The sequence below is a fragment of the Numenius arquata genome, chromosome 1 (assembly GCF_964106895.1).
Source record: "Numenius arquata chromosome 1, bNumArq3.hap1.1, whole genome shotgun sequence".
In the NCBI taxonomy this organism is placed as follows: Eukaryota; Metazoa; Chordata; class Aves; order Charadriiformes; family Scolopacidae; genus Numenius; species Numenius arquata.
This window is the reverse complement of record NC_133576.1, coordinates 38,654,673-38,678,818: the sequence shown is the minus strand read 5'-3', so window position 1 is coordinate 38,678,818 and position 24,146 is coordinate 38,654,673. Positions and strand designations below refer to the sequence as shown.

At 44.0% G+C, this 24,146-nt stretch overlaps 1 protein-coding gene across 1 annotated transcript in view; it reads left to right on the top strand.

Annotated features, from left to right (window-relative positions):
* The first annotated feature begins 4,816 nt into the window (after positions 1–4,816).
* Positions 4,817–24,146, top strand: part of GRIK1 (glutamate ionotropic receptor kainate type subunit 1) — a 171,869-nt gene continuing 152,539 nt past the window's right edge. Inside the window, exon 1 of the mRNA XM_074155328.1 lies at positions 4,817–4,946. Within this exon, the coding sequence (XP_074011429.1) occupies positions 4,817–4,946 (130 nt within the window). The remainder of the gene's footprint in view (positions 4,947–24,146) is intronic.

Sequence of the window (24,146 nt, the reverse complement as noted above, 5' to 3'; positions counted from 1 at the left end):
CAACAATTTGTTGGAAAAGCAAACAGCTAAAAGATTTGGTGTGGTTATTTTTAGATGATGCTATCAATTTCTGTGTTATCAGGTTAGGTTATGAAAGACCTGGGGAAGTTTGATTTATTATATTTCCATTTGGAGTGTTTACTACTGTGATATTCTACAATCTGCTGCTGAACATTGTCCTGCGTGATGGTAGAAGGCTATTGGGAGACAAATGTGGAAAACACAGCCTTCCCAAACGAAGGCTAACTGCAGCCTGTGGTCTCAACTCAGTAAGAAAGTAGCTTAGACTGGATAAGATCTAGTTAAAGTCCTGAGGACAACACAACACAGCTAAAATATATCAGAACTTGACCAAGAAATTGAGATTTCCAGATTTTCTGGAAATGTCCAGATTTTCCTACACATTTGCATACGCTTGTCCTTCTGATACATTGACCACATACAAACTCAGAGTTCTGAAATGGATGCAAAATGTGAGGGAGGTGGTTTACATCCCCAGACTCAGTCATGAGGCCCTGATACCAGACAAGGTTTTAGCTATTAGACTAATAGTATCACTTCAGCTGCAAATTGCATAATAATTACACATTATATCTAACTGGAATTTGATGTTGTGAAACAAGAATAAAGACTTTGAATTCCTGTGTAAAGGACTCTGTGTTACCATTTGTAATATTAATGTGCTGTATGATAAGAACAGATTTTGATTACATACACTACTTTTCACTATCAAGGTATTTCAAAACATCGTACTAATAAATTCACCTAAATATTGGCAATGCAGTCAATCAGGAAGCAAACGTGGCAGCCAGTATGAGCTGAGCAACAGCTCACGTGTTAAGACTCTGGGCATTCAAACCTGCTTAACTGGGAGAAAAAGATTGCCAAGAAACCTGGGTTCTTTCCCTACTCTTTTTGAATAAAGTCCAAAAGGAGATTAAAGATTCGAGGATATTGATAACTGGAGACAGAATTGCAGAACCATAGAATCAGAGAATGTTGGGGTTGGAAGGGATCTCTGGAGATCATCTAGTCCAACGCCCTCTGCCAAAGCAGGTTGACCTAGAGCAGGTTGCACAGGAACGCATCCAGGCAGGTTTTGAATATCTCCAGACAAGGAAATTCCAAACCTCTGGGCAGCCTGTTCCAGTATTCTGTCACCCTCAAAGTAAAAAATTTTTTCCTCATGTTCGGATGGAATTTCCTGTGTTACAGTTTGTACTCGTTGCCCCTTGTCCTGTCACTGGGCACCACTGAAAAGAGTTTGGCCCCATCTTCTGGACACCCGCCCTTTAGATATTTATAAACATTCATGAGGTCCCCTCTCGGTCTTCTCTTCTCGAGGCTAAACCGGCCCAGGTCTCTCAGCCTTTCCACTTAAGAGAGATGCTGCAGTCTCTTGATCATCTTTGAAGCCCTCTGCTGGACTCTCTCCAGTAGTTCCCTGTCTTTCTTGAACTGGGACCAGCAAGATGAACCGTATTGAGACACCTCATTTAAAAATATCAGTTAGAAATAAAAAACCACTCCCTGTAAAGCATGCCATGATTTTGTGAGATAGAGCTTGCTGGATGATTTACTACTTTGCAAGCAACAAGAGCGGTATGTATTAGAGCTTACTGTAAAATTAGAACCTGGAAGATACTTCAGGGAAATTTCAGTCAGTTTAAAATTTTTTCTTTCCCTTTGTGTTTCAAAATGGCCCCTTTCTAATTCTAAAGTATTTTTCTCAGAACTGTTTTGAAATGAGGAAATGTTTTAAATCTCAAAGTGGGTTTAAAACCCCTCTTCTTCTCCCTCAGTTTTCCTGTGAAGACTTGTGAAAGCACAACCTTCCATTTCATATCTGCTCTGACCAGTACAGGACACAGGGGTTGTACAAACAAATAAAACCAGGAAAACTGGGAAAAAAAGATTTTCCACAGTAGCAAATAGACTATTTTTCATTTTAAAGTTTGGCCCGTCTTTGCAGCATTAGAGCCAACTTAAATTTTTCTGTAACTGTTTGCAGTTTTTTTTAAAACCATTGCTGTTATGTAAAAAGCTGTGGAATAAAACCTAGGTAACACTTAGGTACACCCTGAAGCAGAACTAGTACCTCTTTCTAACTCCCCTTGAGCCACCCCTGGTAGAAGAGGTTAGGGGTGTTAGCAGAGTTTGAGCTGTTCAGGTTTCTACTACTGGTAGCAAGTGTCCGCAGACCTCTGCCATGCAGTTGTTATTAAGCTTTTTTTTTTCCCCATTCTGTTCAGTCTATGTTCTTAAGGGCTTCAAAAAAGCAGAAGACTAAAACCAGCGGTATTTTCAAAAGCATATAGTTCTGGCCAACTCCTTATCTCACTGAAATGAACGCTGAGGCATCTTTGACTTTTGCAGGAACCCATTTACACTGAGGACAAATGGTTCTGAAAATATCGCTAGGTATATTTTCCAGATGAAATATTTTCCTTTTTTTCCTTCAAAATAGCACCATTCCTCAGTCAAGCAGAACTAATACGACTTCCCTTTGGAAACCAGTACTTGCTGTTATATCAGTGTTATTCACCGTGCCAGTGTGACTGTGAAAATAAAACTTGCCAGTCCAGTCAGAGCTATTTCTACTGCATGTTTTTGTACAGTGGGGGGATGTGTACCTGAAGGGTAGCTGTTATTAGCCATTGCTCAGTGGTTGAGATTTTCCTGGATTAGGAGATGCATGCCTTCTCTCATACAGAGCTATTTGAAAGGCAATGACAGATTATAAAATTGTGCCAACGTTACCGAGCCATTCAGCCCAGTCCAGGGTGGCCTGATGGATTCCTTTTCTGCCTCCTACATAAGAGTGTGTGCTGCAGTCATTGACCACGCGAGTGATTTAATGTAATTGCCACGTTTAGCCAGTGTGACATGCCTGAGACAGGCGAGGGTGCAGGCTGAGCCTATCTCTCACCTTCTGTTAGGGCATGGCCCCCAGGAGCAAGAGACGGGGGCAGCCGGTCACGTAGAGCTGTGAAAGTGGGAGCTGGGATGGAGCAGCGATGCCAACATCCGCAGTAACTGCTCGGAGCTGCGGAGTGGTGGTGGCCCCAGAGGAGGCACGGGCCGAGCTACATGCCGGCAGCGTGGCAGGGCAGCAGGAGACGAGGCATGAAAGCTAACGGGAAATGTAGCTGCGTCACCCTGGGGCTGGCAGGGAGCTCATGCCTGCTGGTGGATTTAGCTCTGTTCCTACAGTAAGGATGTCTCTTAGGTAAACAAACAAAAAGTAAACATCACGGGCAAAAATTCTCCAAGATGCACGTAATAGGTGCCATAAGAAATGTAAAGTGGGGCACTAACTAGTATCCTGCCTGGGAATCTCAGTAGGGAGAGCTCCTGAATAGTTTAAATTACTCTGCAAACAGTAGAGGCAGGCTTTTCAGGAAACATTTGAGACTGACTGGGAGATATAATGTAGACACTTGCATTTCCATTGCACTTCAGCATGCGACTGCTCTGAGGAGTTAATTTCTGGAACAATAGTTAGACAGACTGGAGAGGAATACAAAATAAACAAATTTAAATTATTTCAATTTTGGATCTCAGCTATGCAATTTTAGTGCTGTTGCTAGGTGGGAGTCATTCTCCTATTATGCTTTTTTCTTTTTTTCAGAGCAGCTCAGGACCCATATGTTTACTCTATAGTGAAGCATTTTGAGTTTCACTGAACCTTTAAAACTGAGATTTTAAAAATAATTTGGGAAAGTCAAGTCACAGGAGAAAAGCGATCCGCTGGCCAAGCTAAGGACAGGGAGTGTTAGGGTCTCTGTTCCCAAATGTTCAAAAGTTGTGTTGAGTTTTCGTGACTTGAACTTTGTGAACCCCTGGTCACAGGTGAGCAGCCCTGCGGTCCCCTTGCTGAGACTCCTATCACATCTGGGGAGATGCACTGTGGGGACATGTCTCCTGTCCCTCACTCAGCTACCGATGTCCAAGGTAGCAAACACACTGTAGAAAGGGTTGCCAATGGGGCAAACAGCTGACGGTGCCGCCTTCCCTCCACCTCATCCCCCCGGGTGTCTCTCAGCCTCCAGAAATGCTGCACCGCTGCTTTATCCCATGCCCACCCCCTAGAGGGGAGCTGCGCACACGCATTGTCCTCCTGCCCCAGCTTTGCCTCTTGTCCGTCTTTCAAACTTCCACACAGCCAGGAGGAATGTGAGGCAATTGTGGAGGCTGAAGAAAAGCAATTGTAGGGAAAAAGCAGGAATTGTGGGGCTGACAGGCACGGGAGGGAGAAGGCTTCCCCCAGGTCAAGGAGGGGTCTCCAGCTTTGCGGGGAGACCCGCGGGGGTCGGCCCAGCACAACGAGGAGCGAGTGGGCTGGCGGGACCGTGGGCAAGGGAGCATCTCTGCCCACTCTCCCTGCCTTTTGTCCCTATGTCTGTCCCTGCCCCTACCCCTGCCAGCGCAGGCGGCGCGGGTCCAGCCGTGCCGGGGAGCAGCGGGACAGTTTTGCGTGTGCGTGGGTGCGTGTCCCCGTCCCGCTCAGCCCCCGGAGCCGCCTCGCCCCGCCCGGGGCCGCCCCGCGGGAGGAGCCGCCCCCTCCCGTTCCTTCCCTCCCTCCCTCCTTCCCTCCCCTCCCGACGGCGGCGGCGGCGGGGGGCGAGGGCAGCGGGAGCCGCGGCCGGCGGCGCAGCGCAGCGAGGCAGCGGCGGGAGCGCGGGCGGCGGGGCGCGGACCCCCCGCGCCATGGGCGGGCGGCGCGGAGCGGCGGCGCGCAGCCGGCCCCGCCGGGGGTAGCCGCCCGCGCCCCGCACCCGCGGGAGCCCGGCATGAACTGAGGCGGGCGCGGAGGATGGCGAGCGCCTTCGGCCCGCGGTGGCCCCGGCGCCCGGCCCCGGGCGGCGGCGGCGGGGGGTTCCTCTTCGTGCTGCTGTGCGCCTCGGCCGGCCTGCCCCGGAGCGGCCAGCAAGTGCTGCGGATCGGTGAGTGCCGCCCGCCGGCCCCCCGCTTCCTCCGCGCTTTCCCTCCATCCCGCCCCGGGCGCTGCGCAGAGGTTTGCTTGTGCCGGGGCAGCGGGACCCGCGTACCTCCCGCAGGGTCGCGGCGCAGCCCGCGGGGAGCCGCCGCGGCGGGGCTGGGGCTGCGGGCGACGGCGGCCGGGCTGCTCCCAACCCCTGGCTTTCCTCGGCGGGGCGTTTGCCCGGGGAGCGGGGCGCAGCCCGCCCCGTTGGCTCCGCTGCCGGGCTCCGCGGGGCTCCCGCGGGTGCCGCTCCCTCCCGAAAGTTTGCCCCGGTGCGCGGCGGCGGGAGGCGGGGAAGTTGAACGCGGGGGATCCCGGCGGAGCGGGGATGGGGAGGGGGCCGGGGCGAGCATCCCGGGAGCCGCTCGGCGCTGGCCGCGGGCGAGGGGGCTGTCACCGCCGGAGCGCTCAGCGGCAGCGTGTGGAAAGTGCGCCCAAACCCAGTCGACCACCGCTCTCCCCGCCACGTCGAGGGGCGGAGGGGGAACGGCAGGAATGGTTTGGTGACCTTAAAATGCGTGCCGAGAAGTGCGGAGGTTTCCTAGGTCGGACCGGAGAGCGGGGAGCTGCAGCCTGCCAAGGGTAACCTTTCGGGATTTTGCCCTCCTTCGCCCTCGGCCCCCAGCCCTGGGGTGTTGGGGGGCTCCGGCGAGTGTTGTGCATACGTGCCCCTCCCCCCCCCCCCCCCTAGAAAACAGGGATTTGTTTTTAAGTGGAAAACTCCGCACCATGGAAACGGGGCTCAGTTCACAGGAAGCCTCTCTCCCTACAGTGGGTTTCTTGTGTCAGTCAAGTGAGACGGTGAATACAAAGTATCAAAAGAGTTAGGGGGTAGGAAAAACTGTGGAAGAGATGTAGGCAGGATCTGCCACGCTTCTGCTTCTCTGCCTGTCCCTCTTCTGCTTGACAAACACTGAACGTGAAGCAAAAAAAAAAAAAAAAAAAAGAGAGAGAAGGAGCTGTTTATGCCAGCCGAGGAGATGCATTCCTAAATACGTGTTCCTGTGAGAAGTAAAAGATTGATGCCTTTTGACCTGGCAAGTGTTAACCCCACTCAGCTTTCCTCACATGAGTGCTCCTTTAAACATAAAGTGGAAGGCTCCTCATATATATGTGTAGACAGCAAGGGACCCAATGACTAAAAGATTTAAATAAATTAAAGGACACAGTCCCTCAAAATACTGAGCAAAGGCAAGGGGAGAAAAAAAAAAAGAAAGAGAAAAGCTGACAGCAGTCAGCACCTTGCAGCTGAAAATCTGTGATAAGTTTATAACTGTCCATATTCAGTGTATGCTCACTTTTTTTCTCATGGGATGCAGGTGAAGTTTGCTGTTTGTCTGCTCACCACTACAGTGTAACCGTGCCAGTCTGAAGCCAAGGGGAATGTCTGTCTGTGTATGTACGCAGAGTACATGAAACATACAGCTTTGTGCTTTCACACATTGGTAAATTCAAGGCCAAAGAAACTTGTGGAAGAAAGTAAAACATGTTTACATAACATGGCCACATGCTATGGCAGGATGCTTTGGAAATGCCTGAGCATCATTGCTGCTTCTAGGCAGCCTGAACTTGCTTTGCTTTAATGGGGATAGCCTCTGAAGGAAAAAGGAGCATGCCAGAGTTTAAAGGGAAGCATATTTGCCTGAACATACCCTAAATGCTTAGCTCTGTGCAGGATGGAACCTAAGCTTCACCGCTGGCATCAGCATTGCAGGGACCCAGACAGAGATTTAGGGTGTGCGCTCCTCCCTCTGTCAACCTCCCCGTTGCAGAACTTGCTTTGCTGCTTCTGTTTGGTCTAGCGAGGCTCCCAGGCAATTGCCCACGTTGCTTTTCCCTAAAATTGCTCTACGTGGTTTGGAGACTTTCTGCTACAAGATCTGTGTGTATCTTTAGTTCGGATTCACTCTGTTAGGGCATGCAGTGATGGTACCCTAATACTGATTGGACTCTGTTACTTCCATCACAATATAAATAATAAGTATGACAAACTGCTCAGCTTTCAATCACAGCAGCCAAACACACATTCAAAGAGATGCTGCCAGACAAGAAACGCTCCTTCTGTGTTACATGGTTGTGGATGCATAAAATAATAAATGTATTCTTATTGCTATAGTTATCCAGCCTATATAGTAATGATGTTATAAAATATTAATCCTTTTCATCCATTAACAGCAGCAAGTTTCTCTGTGGAATCTGTCACTCTTAGAGGTGACAAACAGAAGTAGTGGCAATAACTCCTCTGACACTCTTTGTGATAACATAATAAAATCATCCCAAAGCATTTCTGACAGTGAAGAAAATGTTATCAAGCCATCAGATTTTCTTCTTCATGTTTTAGTTAATTAAGGAAAGGAAAGCACTGCTATACAATGGTGCAGCAGTTTGCACCTGAATTAATACAGTGGTAGTTTAATTGCATTTTCCACTGTTAGGGAGCTTTTGGATTTATTTTTTTATTATTTTTCTGTCTTATAATAAAAATGAATGGATTCTTTTGTTGGTATTTAATTAGTTGAGAAAGGACATAGAAGCGATAGAAATTCTAGCTATTTCTCAGCATCTAGCTAATGATTACTTTTCGAGCCCTCTAAACAAGAAAATGAGAGATGGCAATATGACCAGTAAAACTAACTCATTAAGATAAAAATAATGGATTTTAAGATAAGATATAGTTTTCAGTCTCAGGTAATACAATAATTAAATTTTAGTGTCTTACCGAGTATTTCTTTCACGTTCATGTTAAAAAGCTTTTCCCTTGATATATGAACTAATAGAGCTGTCCAAGGAAATACCATCTTTATCTACACATAACCCACCAGACTATATTATATAAAGGTATATTTAAAGTTCATGACCCTAATATTTTTGATTTAATACCAAGGAGTTTCTAGTTTTTACACTGAGTCAACCTAACCTTCTTATCTATCCTACTCGTACCACTTCTATAAAATGCATGAACTCAAATAACAGAAGGAAGAATATAAAATAAAACAAGGAGGCACTAAGTTGCAGAAATGGCCTCCAAAAAGCTCAGCAGAAACAAAATTTATTTGTTAGTACTGGGTGCAGAGCTTCCTTATTTCTTACTGTGCGTCCTTAAGGACATTACATCTTCTAACTAGGTTATAAGAATATACTTCAGCGATATTACATGAAAAGTTATAAATGGTAGTCATTCAATCTATGCTCTGTATTAGAACTAACCAATAGTTGAGAAACTATCCAGGTTATTAGCATATCACTGGAGTTAATTAAAAAGAGTATGTGGCAGTTTTCAACAAATACTTGTAGGAAGTTATACTTGGATGAATCTTGGAATTAATCTCTAAAATTAACAGCTCCTGAAAATGAGCAAACGAGTAATTTTTAGGTTTCATAGAAATTGCTTTAGGTGATAAAATAGATACCCTTCAGTTTGTACCAGAAGCAATTTTCAGTAATTTGTGTGTTTCTGTAGTTAAATGAAATATTTAAGTACAGGTCCATACTCTGCACTGATCTGTTCCTTACTTGAGCAAAATTCCCAATGGTTTAGTGAATTGTGTTTTCAACGACGCAGGATTAGCCCCATATATTTCTCTTCAATTGAGAAATATAGACCTAAAACTGGCACACATAAGTCAACGTAACTCGCAAAATATTATTTTCTAATAAGTTGAACTTTTCAATATGGATTTCAAAATAAATGTCTATATTTCACCAAGCAGGGCTAGAGCTGTGAATTTTTTTCCTGTGTGATATTACCATTCCCACATTGTGAGAATGACAAAGACAAAAACCTAATTAATTTCTTTGCAAATCTGCTACTTTTTGTCAACCTACTTTTCAAGATTTTGTTTGTGAAGGGAGCACTATTAGTACACATTGGAGTTTCACCAGTGTGGCACGGCAAAAAAATGTATTTGGAAAGTCTTTATCATATTTCAGCATCATTAAAAATGTTAATTTTCAAAAGAATTTCTTACTAGTTTTCTACAAGTTATTCTATCCCATAATGTTGTAGGAAGTGGGACTGCATTTTCTATTATTAGATGATAAAGCATTACTACATTTTGTTCACCAGATCCTGAATGTCCAGTGGTTTGTTATTCCACTGTAATACAATTTCCTCATACTACACTTAACAGAAAACAATTTTTCTATAAATATTTCTAAAGGTTTGCTACCAAAATGTCCAAACAGCAATTTTTGTGTATCTCTTTCTCTATTGGATTTGATGGTACTGTACAAGCGTGAGACAGTGCAACGTTTGGCTTGCATGCTTTAAATGGTTAATCAAGTTAAAAATACCCTATAAAAGGCAGATGAAAAATGTATTGCCAGCACCTTAGCAGGGCACTCAAAAGGTTGGTGCAGACAAGTGGCTTCAAAGTATATAGTGAGCTGAGGGAAAACACTTGACTGCATAATGATTTGCATGGTTTCACCCTATATTATCAAAATCAAAATCTCATTGGTGCTTTCTTTGTCTTCTGCCACTTAGGCTCGATGATGCAGAGGGGTGGATTACTTTGCGTTCCATACCATTGTATTTCTAGGCTTTTATACCGTGGAAGGCATTTGCCATGCTGGGTTGCTCCACTGGGGAACATTAAAAAGTCGTGAAGCCAGTGCTCAGCTGATGTAAACGGGCATCCTTTTATGGATCTCAAGGGAGCTATGCCGGTTTAAATTGCCTGAAGAGCTGCCTGGCTATACTTTATATATTGAGAATCATGAAACTTTTGTAATTCCCCTGACTGACCTACCTACTTACCACACTTCCTAATGATGGGTAGGACAAAATCAGGTCCTGCACATCTTTAGCTCTTGTTCTACAGCTGTGCACTCCACCAAGCACTTCTGGAGCTCACTCCCAAGGACGAGCAGTGATGGTCATTGAGCTCATGAATCTCACCAGCGTTATGGTGACCTGTTATACCGTCAGCTCTTGATGTCTCAGTAAGGGTGTTTGCTGGGTGGCTGTGCCGTGGCCAGAACACCCTTATTGCTGGGGCGGTGTAAAGTGCTGCTCAGGATTTAAAGAAACTACAGAGTAGACCTTCACTTTCCAGAAAATTGGTGGTTTGCGTCTCTGCTGTCAGAATATAACTATGTCCTAAATATCTGCTTTAGAATGAAATAGATGAGCTGTAAAGGTGCATGATAGTCTTCAAATAGCCTGTAATACCGTGGCTCTATGATTATGCAGCAGGCAGCCAGCCGCTCAGGGCTGTATTAACAAAAACATCGAGCTTGAGTTGCTTCTGTCTTGGACCACTTGTCAGTAAAGGTTGATGGAGAACAGCAAAGAAAAGGTCCTGAGACCAGAAAATGAAAACCAAGGAAGCAAGGCTGGATTTGCCTGGCTTGGACCAGAGCTAGGGTGGTTTAGACAGTACTGCGGGAGATAAAAGCATTTAAAAAATACATCATGAATATATGTTAGTCCTGCATTTCATATCTTGGGAGATATGTGGTTAACTATGGCAAATTCCAGGTAGATATCTTGGTGAAAAGTCAAGGCTATAGGAAAATGAAATGGAAGGCAAGCCAGGGCGTTGGTATCTGTGCTGTAGTATTTTATTATTTTCTCTTAACTTACGCAAGGGTGTATCCTAATGTGCCCCTGCGCAACACAGGTCCGTAGTGTTGCAGTGAGCTCTGGGTGAGCAGATAAATAGGACATCCTGCTGTGGTTCACCAGGGCTTCAAATGTATTTATGTAACATGTGCATCCGTTCAGACAGTTAAGATTCTGGTAAAATACAGGATGAAATATTCAAAACAATGAAATCGATGAACTTTCACCACAGGTAAGAATTTTTCATCAAATATTTTGTTTATGCAAAATGGTTGATGCTTAACCTAGTACTTTTTCAATTAACAATTCATACACAGTACACTGATCATTGCAGGAGGAACAACCTTTATAAATAAAATAAAATTGAATTCTTCTGAATTTCATTTCTTGCTTAATAGCCTATTTGTAGTGTTCAGGTGTAATAATTTTTTTTTTAAATTCCTACGGCTTTCGTAGGCATAACGCCTAATTTCACTTATTCAGAGGGCATTTGCCTCAGCATCAGTTCTTGCTGTAACTATAAGCTCCTCCATATGGCCCTGTCTCCCCTTAACATTTTCCATTCAGACTGCAAGTACAATCTCAATACTGTTTTTTCATTACAGTCTGTTTTGTATATCCTGGTCGGTAATAAAGCTTAAATCCTCCCCCCCAACCCCCCAATTTTTAAACAACTGCCTCTAATCTTCTTTTCTCAGAAAGGCTTGATTTGACCAACTAGACTATAGATTGTACTGTAGTGAAAAAAAAAAAAAATCCTATCCAAGAACTGATTAGTTTTACTCCACAGCTTTGGATCTGTAACCCGCAAGCCCAGTATGTCCTAGTTTTTGGTTGACTTTAGATTTTAGTTTGCAGTAATGAGTTTATGATTTTGGGAAAGCTTTGCAGTGGGAACGTTATTACCCTTCCCTCTCTCTTTCTCTTTCTGCTGAAGGTGATACAGTATTATCTAGAAAATGATTAGCTTTCAAATGATGAATTTGCTTTCACTGAGCAAAATCAAAATTCGAAATTAAAACTGTTTCATTATTCTAAATTAGCATCTTTTTCATTTCAGCTAGAGGAGTGAGTATCTGATAGGGCTGCTGAAGTATCTGGTTTGGGGTTTGTTTTTTTTTTTTTTGATTCCTCTGACAGTGCAGAAGGTTCTTTATATTATCTTCACAGCTTCACCTGTGCTGAGACATTAAATTAGGGTGGCACAAGCACTGGAAAATATGAATCAGTTATATGGCCCAGCAGTATGGACAAAGAGGTTGAAGTGATCTCAAATGCTCAGTTTTGAGCTTCTTTCCTTAAGTCCATCACACTCCACAATTTCACCTTCTAGTTGTTTTTTATTTTGGGCCCTCAGACTATACCACCACAAGTTTAAAAGAGGACCATTATAAATTCTGTTAGGATTGAAATTGTTCCCACATTCTGCTATCGGATCCGCACAAGCAAACTTGTTCTATTTCAAGGAAAATAATATTTACAGCACATTGATTCTGGCTGGGGTTCAAGACCAGCCATCCTTCCATATTGCTAAATGGCATGGAGGTCCTGGTGCAACGCTGAGTAGGTGGAAGTGACAGTCAGAGTGCAGAAGTATCTCCAGAAATATGCAGCAGGACTTGTTTTGAGTGAGCAAGTGTGTGAAACTCATTGTTCTACCTACGTATGAAGGAGCTGCAAAACTTCTCACAGCCGTTTTGTCCAAGCAACACTTCTGCTAGAAGCTCTGTCACAGATGCTGAGGCTTTTCTTTGGCTCTCCGACGGAGAAGGAACAGAGCCCTCCCTGAATTCAGTGGTATTCCACCGAGACCTTAAAATCACTGTGATTTTGCATGCTCTCCTATGGAAAAAAAAATAAAGCCAACAAACAAAAACCAACAAAAACCCAACAGTTTGGTTTTTTTTTAAAGATCAAGCATGCTAAAATATAGTAAGAGCCATTCACCACAATGTAAGTAATTCAGGCTTTTCAGTTCTAAATGTTTTGTACAGAATAAGTAGGAAAAGACACTAGTGTATGCTCTGGATCAAACAGTTTGGAAAAAAACCCTATTTTAAAACAACAACATTAGGTAGCTGTAAGAGAAGAAGAAAAAAATGTTTAAAGATGCGAATTTATTCTTGCTTTCCCCTGGGATGAGCGATGGAGCAGAGTCCTGCCAGGATGTTTATGTGGTGCTTGGTGCCACTCACTTCTACTAAAGATCACCTCCCCTTCCCCTCCCAGGGAGAGATGTGTCATTAATGTCCTCAGCGTGCAAGCCAGATCCCCAGGTGAGTAATTAGGCTTGCCTAATCTGCAACTGCTGTTCCTGCAGTTAATGGCAGTCTGTATGTCAGACCGGCATACCCTAAGTATTACTTTAGTTGCTTTCTTCTTTAATACTAAGAGTCTTCTGTCTGAGGGCTTTGGCCCTCGTGGTCCATGAGAGCACACGCACAAGCCAGCAGGTTTCTAACTCTGCTTTCCTGTGGTGAACAGCAAGAGCAGCCCACGCATCTGGGTTTACAGCTGTGTCTCTAAACAGGTAAATGGAAGGGAGCTGCTTCTCTGCGTGTCTTGCCTCGCTATAGCCGTGCCTAGCTATAGTAACGTGGCTCCTGCAGTGCATTGTAGTGCAGTAGAACAATTAAACAATGAACAACTACTATGAACTCTGCTATCTTTAGGGGAAGCTGGATTATATAAATTGGGTTTAGCATGATTCTGCAAGACAGTACTGAGAAGAAAAGCTGTATGTACCGTATATTCTTGGATCATACAGTTAGAAGGCAAATCCATGGAAATTGGTGCTTTTGGGGTCTACCATGCAATGAAAGGTTGTATTGAAGTAGTTTCATTACTGCTCTGTTGCATGTAGTATGAACTGTATCGCATTGTAATAAGTAACAGCAAAATGGAGATCTTCTGAAGCAGTAGAGCTTGGAGCACTTCACAAACCACATACAATTAGGTTTATCTTATGGCTGGGGAAGCCAAGGCCAGATAACTGAAGTGTTTTGCTGGCAAACTTGTGGCAAAGCTGGGAGTGACTCCAGGTCTCTCGAGTGCCGTCACCCCAGACCTCTTCCCACTGCATCCCAACTTTGACTTTTCCTTATAGTTTATATATTAGGTGAAGATTTGCATAGATCCTTTGGAAATTAGTAGTATGAAGTGCTAAGTTTTGCTGCTACAGAGGCCCAAGTGTGTTTAACTAATGAATTTATAGGTATGTGTTTTATGACCTGAACAATTTGCACATGCTTGGAGCTCAGCCCTGGCTGTGCAGGGCAAAGCAGACAACATTGAAGATTTTCCCTCAGACTGGAGGATTTTCTGAAGAAGCAGAGCATGTGCCTTCCTCTCTTAATTTGGGTAGCGGCCAAATATTAGGTGCTGTGTCTGACCTTAGCCAGAAGTCCCTCTGGAGCCACCAACATCCATGGCCCTTGGAAGTGCCTTTTAACTGCTCAGATTTCTTCTGAGCATCTTTTCAGCATGGTTTGCCATGGCCTCTCCAGCCTTGGGCTTCGCATCTGCTCAGCAGAGTGGTGTTCTGCTGAAGATCAGACGTGGTAAGTCTTAGCAAGGGATGGACACCTTTAGGATACAGAAGAACTTCAGGGTTTTTTTCCCCATTTTGGCACTCCCATGGACTACTCCACTGTGGCACACATGCCCTCAGTAATTATGTATCTATTGAATACAGAGACATTTTGTTATTTATGTCCTTTCTAGAAGGATATTATAGAATCATAGAATGGTTAGAGTTGGAAGGGACCTTAAAGGTCATCGAGTTCCAACCCCCCTGCCATGGGCAAGGACACCTCCCACTAGACCAGGTTGCTCAAAGCCCCATCCAGCCTGGTCTTGAACACTTCCAGGGATGCGGCATCCATGGGCAACCTGTTCCAGTGCCTCACCATCCTCACAGTAAAGAATTTCTTCCTAATATCTGATCTAAATCTCCCCTCTTTCAATTTAAAACCATTACACCTCACCCTATCGCTACACTTCCTGACAAAGAGTCCCTCCCCATCTCTCCTGTAGGCCCCCTTCAGGTACTGGAAGGCTGCTATAAGGTCTCCCTGGAGCATTCCCTTCTCCAGGCTGAACAACCCCAACTCTCTCAGCCTCTCTTCATAGGAGAGGTGCTCCATCCCTCTGATCATTCTCATGGCCCTCCACTGGACCCGTTCCAACAGGTCCATGTCCTTTCTGTGTTGAGGACTCCAAATTATGTACATTGGCAAAGTGGCTGAGTGTTTTACTAGGCTGTAATTCCCAGGCAAATACAGTAACCCATGTGAATTGGCCTGACTTGTTCTCTTGCATTGTTTGTTCCAGCATCGTGTTTCCCCCTTCTCCCCCAAGAAAGGGTCTAAGCAGTTGGAAAGAGGCTTTCAGAGCATTCAAGACATGTGCAGTGATGTAGACTGTGCCATCAAGACTTTTGAAGTCTTTATCAAATATTCAGGTGTCCTTATTATAAGATTCTACAGCCAGGCTAGCCAGGAATTAGCTCTGGCTTCAGGAACTACACATCTCAGTGCTTACAATCCTTTGCTTCATCCCAGACAAAGATATGGAGAACTGAAAATTAGATGCACTGAGATGTAAACATCCAGAGGAAAAAACCCTCCAAAATACAACTTTTGCTTTCACAAAAATACCCTTTTCTCTGCTTACATTCAAGAAAAATAAAAGAGAAGCCAAAGGCGTTTTAATCCTCCTTCCCGCTGTGCAAACGGCTTCCTCCTAAATGTCTTGGGGGCCCTGTGCCAACGCAGTCATTCCTATAAAGGTTATGAATAGGAAGCTCAGGCCTGATGAAATGTGAAAAGTAGTTTACGTGAAATAGTTACTTCATTTTCGAGGAACTGCAAATTAATCCCGATTTTGCTGGAAAGGTCCCAAGAGATTAATCTCAAGACATCTGAGCTCATAGCAAGTTTAGAGGCTCCCTATCAGTAGTCAGAGGAGAGGAGGCCAGGTTGCTGCAGCAACAGCGTGACATATGTAAAACTCTATTTGATTATGTCAGTATCACAGAGAAAGCTGCTGAAAAGTTAGGTCAGGTTTTTTTAGCTGAACTATATTTTTCTAGAGACTGTCAGTCACTGACAGGTTGGCCAATGAGTCAAAATGCATGATGAATAACTTCGGTAATCTCAAGTGGATAGCAAGTTAGCTGTCCATGTAAAGTAATATAGTAATAAGCCATTGAAGAACTGTTAAAGAAACTAGAATAAGCCACTTAAGAAAACTTCCCTGCAATTTGGAGACAATTAAAATTTCTGATTAAAATATATTCATGTTTTGTTTTTGAATACTTTTACTCATCTTAGGGTTCAGAAAGAGCATAGGAAATTACTTAAAAATCAAACATGATATTTGATAGCCTGTTGGAATGGGAGATTAATGAGTAACTATCTCGTTAGGGCGCAAGAAGGACTTGGAGTCACCACTGTGCTTTTTTCCCTTATGATTTTTCCAATGTATTTTGTCTGATAAACAGTGGCCACACTAAAGAAAATTGCTTTGTTAATAGAATCCTATATCCCCAATTTATTCATCCATACTTAAAAATATTAAATGCAAAAGACAGTCATAAAAGAGTACAGTAAATGAGGCAGAAATCCTGAAGAGTAATGTCCGTAGTTAAGTAACAAGAGATGGGTTTTTGAAGTTTTTCAGTCAACGTTAGTTCAATATTTCCCACCTTCTGGATTTCACTTTTTAATCTTACACATTTATATAAAAAACTTATGGTATAATTCTCTTATCATTTTGCCAGAACTGCCAGGAACGTTCCCTTCACACCCTGTGGGTGATGCAAGATGCTGCTGATGTGAGAGCTGTGCAGTGAGGGATGGAGACCTGTGCCACCCATTGCCAGCAGATGTGGCTGTTCTCCCTGTGGACCCAGCCCTAGAGAAGGATGAGACAGCTTCTGTTGGTGTTTTTCTAGAGGTGTTTGGTGATAGGAAGCTGGCTGGCAGCACAGCAAAGGGGCAGCGTGGGCTCCTGGCTCATACTGCTGCATCACCAAGCCAGGCAAGGGAGAGGCTTGTTTCTGCAGCTCTGGGCAACATGTGCATCGTGAAAACAGGTTCAGTAGGTGCATACCTGGCTGTTGGTAAAAAGCTGCTGCTGACTGCATTCACAGCTTCAGGCCATCAAGTTTTAAGTCCCTGCATGAAGAGATTCTTGGTGAACACATTCTCAGTGCAAAGATAATCAGAATCTTTGTAGTTTGGAGAAATAAAATTCTCAGGAACAGCTAAAGTGTCCTGTGTTCAGTCTGAGACAGCTGCAGGATAGGGGAAATGTTGCTTTAGATGGCTAATGTTTGAGAGAGCTATAAGCAGCTAAAGACAAGGTTGCATAGCGGACAATGTCTGGAGTCCTTTCTTACTGACAGCTGCTGCAAAGTCTTACTGACAACTCTTAGAAAAGATGAGGTGGAACTCCCTTGTGGGAAAGCTCTTTTACCTTTGCTGGGGTGAAGCACTTTTAGCACCTTAGTCTTCTCCTGACATGTTGCACAGTGAAATACTGCGATCTTTCCAGTGACGTGCCGTTTCCTTCACTGGAGCTCCGTCTGCTTAAATAAACCCATTAAAGATGGGCATTTGCTCTTTCTTGGCGAGTTTCCGTTTGTTTGTCTGCTAATGGCCAAGTAGTGCAGATAGGAGAAATACAAGGTTCCCTGCTTCTCCATTTGGAAACTGTTTGGGGAAGGTCCCTCTGAGGACACACAGCTCTCTTGTCCATAGCACGTGGTCCCTAAGCCTGGTGGCAGGGATCCGGGCAGAGAGGGAGCTTGATGCAGAGAGGCTTAGTATTCAGTGCGTATAAGCCAGCATGGGAGTGGTGGGGGTGGACTTTGAAAAGAGGCTGCTTGGCTTGTGGCTGTGCTGAGCTTCATGGAGGGGTGATTTGCTGGTCTGTGATCTGCCTCTAAGCCGTCGCAGTGGTGATGTTGAGATGCCTTCAGTGCTCAGCCACAGCTCGCTGCGGCACACAAAGCCCCACAGAGCAGAGCGGACGCTGTCGAACGCAAAGTTCAACACACATGTGATTAAAGATTTTGTCCACAGATCCGAAGGTTGTGAGGAAGTGGAACATTGATGCGATTCAATGCATTGAGTGGATCGCTTCTCTGCGCAGGAGTCTTTAAACTTCTCAGCCTTGTTGCCTCTGTTTCTGCTTCCCCTGCCTCTGAGCAGAGATGCTCAGCTTGCCCCAGCCACATGCTTTGGTGTGCGATTCCATCTTGCCACCAAGGCCGCTTTCAGAATTTCGATGTAAAAGTGATGTCTTTCTTCTTGCTATCTCTGATCCGACAACTTGTACACAAAAAGCTTTTTATTCTTCTGAAGCTGCTTCCTTTCAACTAGGCCAAACCACCCCAAAAACTTATCAGTGGGGCACTGCAGCTGAAGTCTAAGGTGCGCTGATGCCTTTCCGACTGTAACTATCTTGAAAATTTTCATTTCACATCCAAATTGTTTACTTATCTGCTAGAAACACATGTTAAGAGAAGTTAAGGCTCTGTTGCCCAAGGTGCATTTTAATACGGGGGAAGAACTGCTTCAGATATTTCACATTACATCTTCTAGCTTTATCTGGTGCTGTAAATTATAAAGCTGCTCCATTGAACTGAATGAAGATTAAATTTTTGAACACTGTTTTCTGAAGAATGCAGTTTTTTCTCTTTGAAATGAAGAATCTGTCCTGCATCAGGTGTGGCTTACTGCGTACTTTGCTGCCCAAGCCTTTCTTTTTTACATTAGGGTGCCAGGCTGTTCCCCAGGGACCATGTCCTGTCGTTGATCTGTGTACTGACATTAAAAAGCATCTGCAGATGGAGTGAGTGTGGGATGTGACCTGAACAGCAAGTGGTCTGAGAAACTGTAATCCTTATGCTGTCGTCTTGAAATCAGAAATATCATGAAGGAAAATTGGCGAGAAACATTTGTCTTCTCATTTGCATAGACCTTCTCCTATAGATGCCCGATATGTATGTGATACACAGATGTTTTTGAAAAAACAATTGCCTACAGCATCCAAGTGGAATACTTAATGCATTGCTGTTTTACTTAGATGCATACCTCTATCAGGCTGAATTCCTGGCTTCCAGCTCTCTTCTCTTCACTCTCCCAGTGCGGGGATATCTCATGTATGTTTGTTTCCTTTTGTGCCTAACACAGGCCCCTGGGAGGAAGCTAAATGGGTGCCTCCTTTAAAGCAACATATTACCAATAGGATGAAGTGTGGCAAATAGTTCTGTTGCCTCTGTATCAAAGGATGAATTTAGTCACGTTTCCTCTTATGAGTTGTCTCCCACATACGCACACATATGCAGCAGCTGCCCTAAACGCCGCTTGCTCAAAATTGCAACATGAGTGTCTGGTGCAGACACTTCATGGGGCCAGAGAACATTAACCAACGTGGGAAGAGAACCAGCATTGAGGTTCCCCATGGTCTCTGCTCTGTGTCATCCTCATTGCCTTCACTGGGGAGATCAGAGAGGTAGACACAGTATCGTGGCATCTTGTTTCCTCCCCACACGGCAGCTGTGCTTCCCTTTTTTGAGGAGCAAGAGCACCTCCTTTCTGTTGAAGAGGCAGCAGTGGTGGCAAGCATGCCTGGGACCACTGCAGGCAGCGTTCCTCTGGGTGAGCGGGTTGAGGCCATGTTTACCCTGTCAAGTTCTCCATCACCAGAGACACTCGGGGCATGCAGCACACGCCTCAGTCTGTTCAGGAGTGCTGGGGTTTGCACAAAATCAGAGGAAGAGAAAGGAAATGTTTTCTGCTAATTAGATGGTTATATGCTTTATGCCCTCTGGTTCTTTGCTTTAAATGGTAATAATTCTATGTGTAAGCAGATTACTTCTTTGTTAATCAGGGTGTTTCATAGCCTGTTCTATATAGGCAAAGGTTAGTCCAGTTTTCCATAAGGTACTGAAATACTTTGAACAGCAAGATAAGAAGAAAGGGTGATGAGGGAAAAGATAAGTATTCCTTACAAATTCAGAACAATTAATATGACAACTACTGTTTTAAGATGACTTGTGTACTAATTTATCCCTACAAGTCCATAAGCAAAAGGGTGTTGAGATCCCACCTTTTCCTCCTTCTCACAATGGTAATTTCAGGAAGCTGTTGTATGAACCTTTGTCCTGAGTATTTCTGCGAGTGCTAAATTGTTATTATGCATTGTCAGTAAACAGGTGAATCTTGTTCCTGGGCAGCTGTATTTATCCTTAGCACTTTCCCTCTTTCCTGTGAGAAACTTCATCAGAGTCAGTCTTGATCTGTTTTCTAGGTTACATATTGTTTTACAAAGATCGTGTGCAAGAAAATAAAAACTTTAGAAATAACGCTCCCAGAAACAAACACAAAACGCTGCCTGGCAGTGAGGAGTGAGGGGGGAAAGTGCGAGAAACAGCCCTGCAAGCACCAAGGGGAGAGAAAGAGGAGGGGAGGAGGTGCTCTGTGTGCTCCAGCAGGGAACCCCTGCAACACCTGGAGACACCACGCTGGAGCAGGTATTGCCCTGCAGCCCCTGGAAGAGGTCATGGGGGAGCAGATACCCACACTGCAGCTGTGGAGGACCCTAGGCTGGAGCAGGTGGATATGCCCTGAAGGAACTGTGACCCATGGAGAATCTACGCTGGAGCAGGTTTATCCTGGAAGACTGCAGCCCATGGATGGGACCCATGCTGGAGCAGGGCAAAAGTGTGAGGAGGAGGGAGCAGAAGAGAGGCTGGACTGCAACCCTCCGTTCTTCATCACCCCTGTACTGCTCAGGGGGGAGGAGGTAGAGGAGCAGGGAATGAAGGAGTGAAGTTGAGCCTAGGGTAAGGGGGAAAGGTGGTGTTTTAATTTGTCTTTGTTTCTCACTATCCAAAGGTATCTTCCTTGGCAATAAATTAAATTAATTTTCCTTTATTTGAGTTTGTTTTGCCAGTGACAGTAATTTTTAAGTGACCTCCTTGTCTGTACCTCGACCCATGACCTTTTAAATCTTAGTTTTCTGCCTCTGTCTTGTTGAGAAGGAGTGAGAGTGTCTGGGTGGGAATCTGGCAGCCAGCCAAGGTCAACGCACCACAAGTAGGACGTGAAAAAATTGAGAAGTATCCTTTCCATGGCACTTTATTGGAATTGCTCATTTTTAGCAACTTCTAGTAAGAATAGTGTGGAGCTACTTCTCTCCAGTGACTTTTAACTCCTGTTATAAGGACTTTCTTAGGTGGGAGACTGAGCTGCTCAGTGATACCAGCTGAGTATGCATTTGCACAGTAAGAAATGGGATTTTTAAATAATTTAAATAACTAAGTTTAGAAGATTCAGAGCAAACTTTGCTGGGGAGCTTTAGTTAGTGCTAGAATTCCTGACTTTTGTATTTGCAACTCAGCTGTTTGCAATACCAAGAACATATTTTATTGCAATTCTTAGAATGATGCAGTGATTCATGGTATTTTATAATGAAGTAATATGAATGCACATCTGTATTAGTAAAGTCTCTTCATTGATTGTTTGACCTATAATTCCAACTCCACAGGAAAAATCTGAATGAAATGTATTTATTGCTTATGCCAAGTTGTCAGGTTTTGTATTTTGTTATCACTGCTGAATTAATCCATGTTGGAGAATTAACAAGAATCAAAGAAGCATTTTAAAAATATTATATTCATATTCAATGTATGTAGTTGCACATTTTAGAATTTTGCTACACACAAATCTGTTCCTTCATTACTCCTCTGAAACAGACAGGTAAGATACAAAGAGGTGGTGGTCAGCCATATTTCTGATTTAACCCCTTGAAAGCAAGACTTATGATTAAAATGTTGATTCCTACTAAGTAAAGTGGTGCTGACAAGTTCCTTCAAGATACATTGTATTTAAAATCCCTTCCTGCTTTTGGCAGGGGCTGAAGGAAGGAGGCACAGACTTTTTCAAAGATTCAAAGCTCAGTCCTTCTATAGCAGTCAATGTGTCATAAACTTCATTGACAACAGGTAAAGCCCAATGACTGCACATACGGCTTCTCTGGGAAGTTTGACTGACAAGGGCTTTAAACTGAAAACCAAGCCCTGACTCTGATCTAGGAGTTCTTACAGAAAATCTGTGAGAAAATGGGGTACAAAGTCATCTCTTCTGATTCTCTGTCCTTTGTTTTAAGTGACAGACCACTTTTTCCTAAGAAAAAAAATATGACCCAAAGGCTATTTTAGCTCTGCCTCTCCCAGATTCAACGAAGCTGCAGCAGTTTATAGTGATGAGGTTCTGGCAAGTGTATTATTCTGACAGAAGAGAACAGTTGGGCAATTTACTGCAGTTCGTCTGAACTGCAAATGAAGGGTTTCATTAGTTTGAGGAAATCAACGGAAAAATGCCTCCTCCTACTTCCTTTTTCTCCAGCTGCTGATTTTATCAAGGTCTACTTTTGCAAAGGTTTCCGATGATACTAAATTAGGAGGAACTGTGCACTCCCTTGAGGGTAGAGCAGCCTTACAGTGAGATTTGGATAGACTAGAGAGCTGAGCAATCACCAACCGTAGGAAATTTAGCAAAAGCAAGTGTTGCATTCTCCATCTGGGATGGGGTAATCCTGTTTATATATTCAAACTGGAGGACGAGAGGCTGGAGAACAGCCCCATGGAAAGAGATCTGGGGGTTTGGGTTGATGGTGAGTTGAATATGAGTCAACAGCATGTCCTGGCAGCCAAAAGGCCCAACCGTGTCCTGGGGTGCATCAAAGACAGCATGGCTAGCTGGTCGAGGGAGGGAATTGTCCCACGCTACACTGCACTGGTGTGACCCCACCTGGAGTACTGAGTGCAGTTTGGGGCACCTTATTATAAGAAGGACATCAAACTATTTGAGTGTGTCCAGAAGGAGGGTGACCAAGATGGTAAAAGGCCTCAAGGGCAAGACTTATGAGGAGTGGCTGAGGTCACTTGGCCTGTTCAGCTTGGAGAAGAGAAGGCTGGGAAGTGACCTCATTGCAGTCTACAACTTCCTCAAGGAAGGCCACAGAGGGGGAGGTGCTGATCTCCTCTCTCTGGTGACCAGCAATAGGACACAAGGAAATGAAATGAAGCTGCATCAGGGGAAGTTCAGATTGTACACTAGAAGAAGGTTCTTCACTGAGACGGTAGTGGGTCACTGGAACAGGTTCCCCAGGGAAGTGGTCATGGCACCAAGCCTGTCAGGGTTCAAGGAGCACCTGGACAGCACTCTTAGTCAAATGGTATGGTTTTAGGTAGTCCTGTGAGGAGCAGGGAGCTGGGTCCCTTCAAGTCAAGATAGTCTATGATTCTGTGGTTTCCTTCTCTGCCCTGCTTCTTCTTACCAAAGTGGAGGCATAGAAAGAATGCCAAAATTTACTAGTTTATAGTACGAACAGATGCTGTCAGGTGTAAGTTATTCCAGCTACTGATGGTGCTTGAATAAGAGAGCTGGAATGTCTTTTAGCCAGTTTCTAGAAATAGCATTATTATTTACATACGATCACATGGTTGGAGCTAGCACAGCAAACACTAAAAGCACAAACCTCCGTTTATATAGAAGAATGTCTTGTTAGAAAAGAATCTTCCCTTGCTTTGTGCAGCTTAGCATGGAGCTTCTGATTCAGCACACAAATACATCAAATAAGGTCAAGTATGATATAATTTTGGTGTCACGCTGAATTCATGGTAAAGCTAATATTGTTACAGTCCTGTTGTGACTGACATAAACCTGTCACATTTTCAGTAGGGTGATTCATGAAAGATACAGAAGAATCAATGGAGATAAAAATAGGTAATGCAATAACAGCTTCCATCTCATCATAATTTTGCTTGTATTATACTGAGTAACCTGATTAAAAGGGTCATGTTTAAATGTAATCTGGCAAAACTGCTTATAAAAATGAGAGTGAGAGTGAAGGAACCTAAACTGGTGAGCTTTGCAGGTAAGCCAAGGGGTGATACATCAGTCTCTAGAGGACAGGCAGCCCCCGTCACCAGCCACGAGCTCCCTGTATGAAGGGGGGCAGCAGGCAGCCCCCACCTTTTGGGAAACTTGCTCTTAATGGGAGAACTGCAGGCAGCTGGGAACATTCCTACCTGTTGAGAACCAAAATGAAATAAAAAGACTGAATGCTATGCTACGGAGTTTAAAATCTCCTTTGTATTCACACCTAGGATGATATAAGGGTCTCTGGGTCTCCACAGCCTGTGATTCTGCCTAAATATTTTGAGGTCATCCTATCTGTGCTATAGCTAGTAGGAATAGTGCATTCTGTATTTTAGGATGGATTAGCTTCTGCCTTTCTTCGTGACATATTTGATGGACTCTGGAGTATGTTACTCAATAAAAGGAAAGACAGCTGAGAACATGCAAAACAGTGTTATACCTTAGTTTAATTGTATTAGCTTTAATCTTTTCCCCCATTCTTGATCTCCAAATACAGAGGAATACTTTGGGTGAGGTCTGATATAATCAGAAGAGCTCCCTGTCCTCCAAAGAGACACATGGACTTATATCAACTGAGGATCTGGGTCTGTTCATTTTGTTTGCACTGTAGCCTAAAAAATAAATCATTACTGCTAGA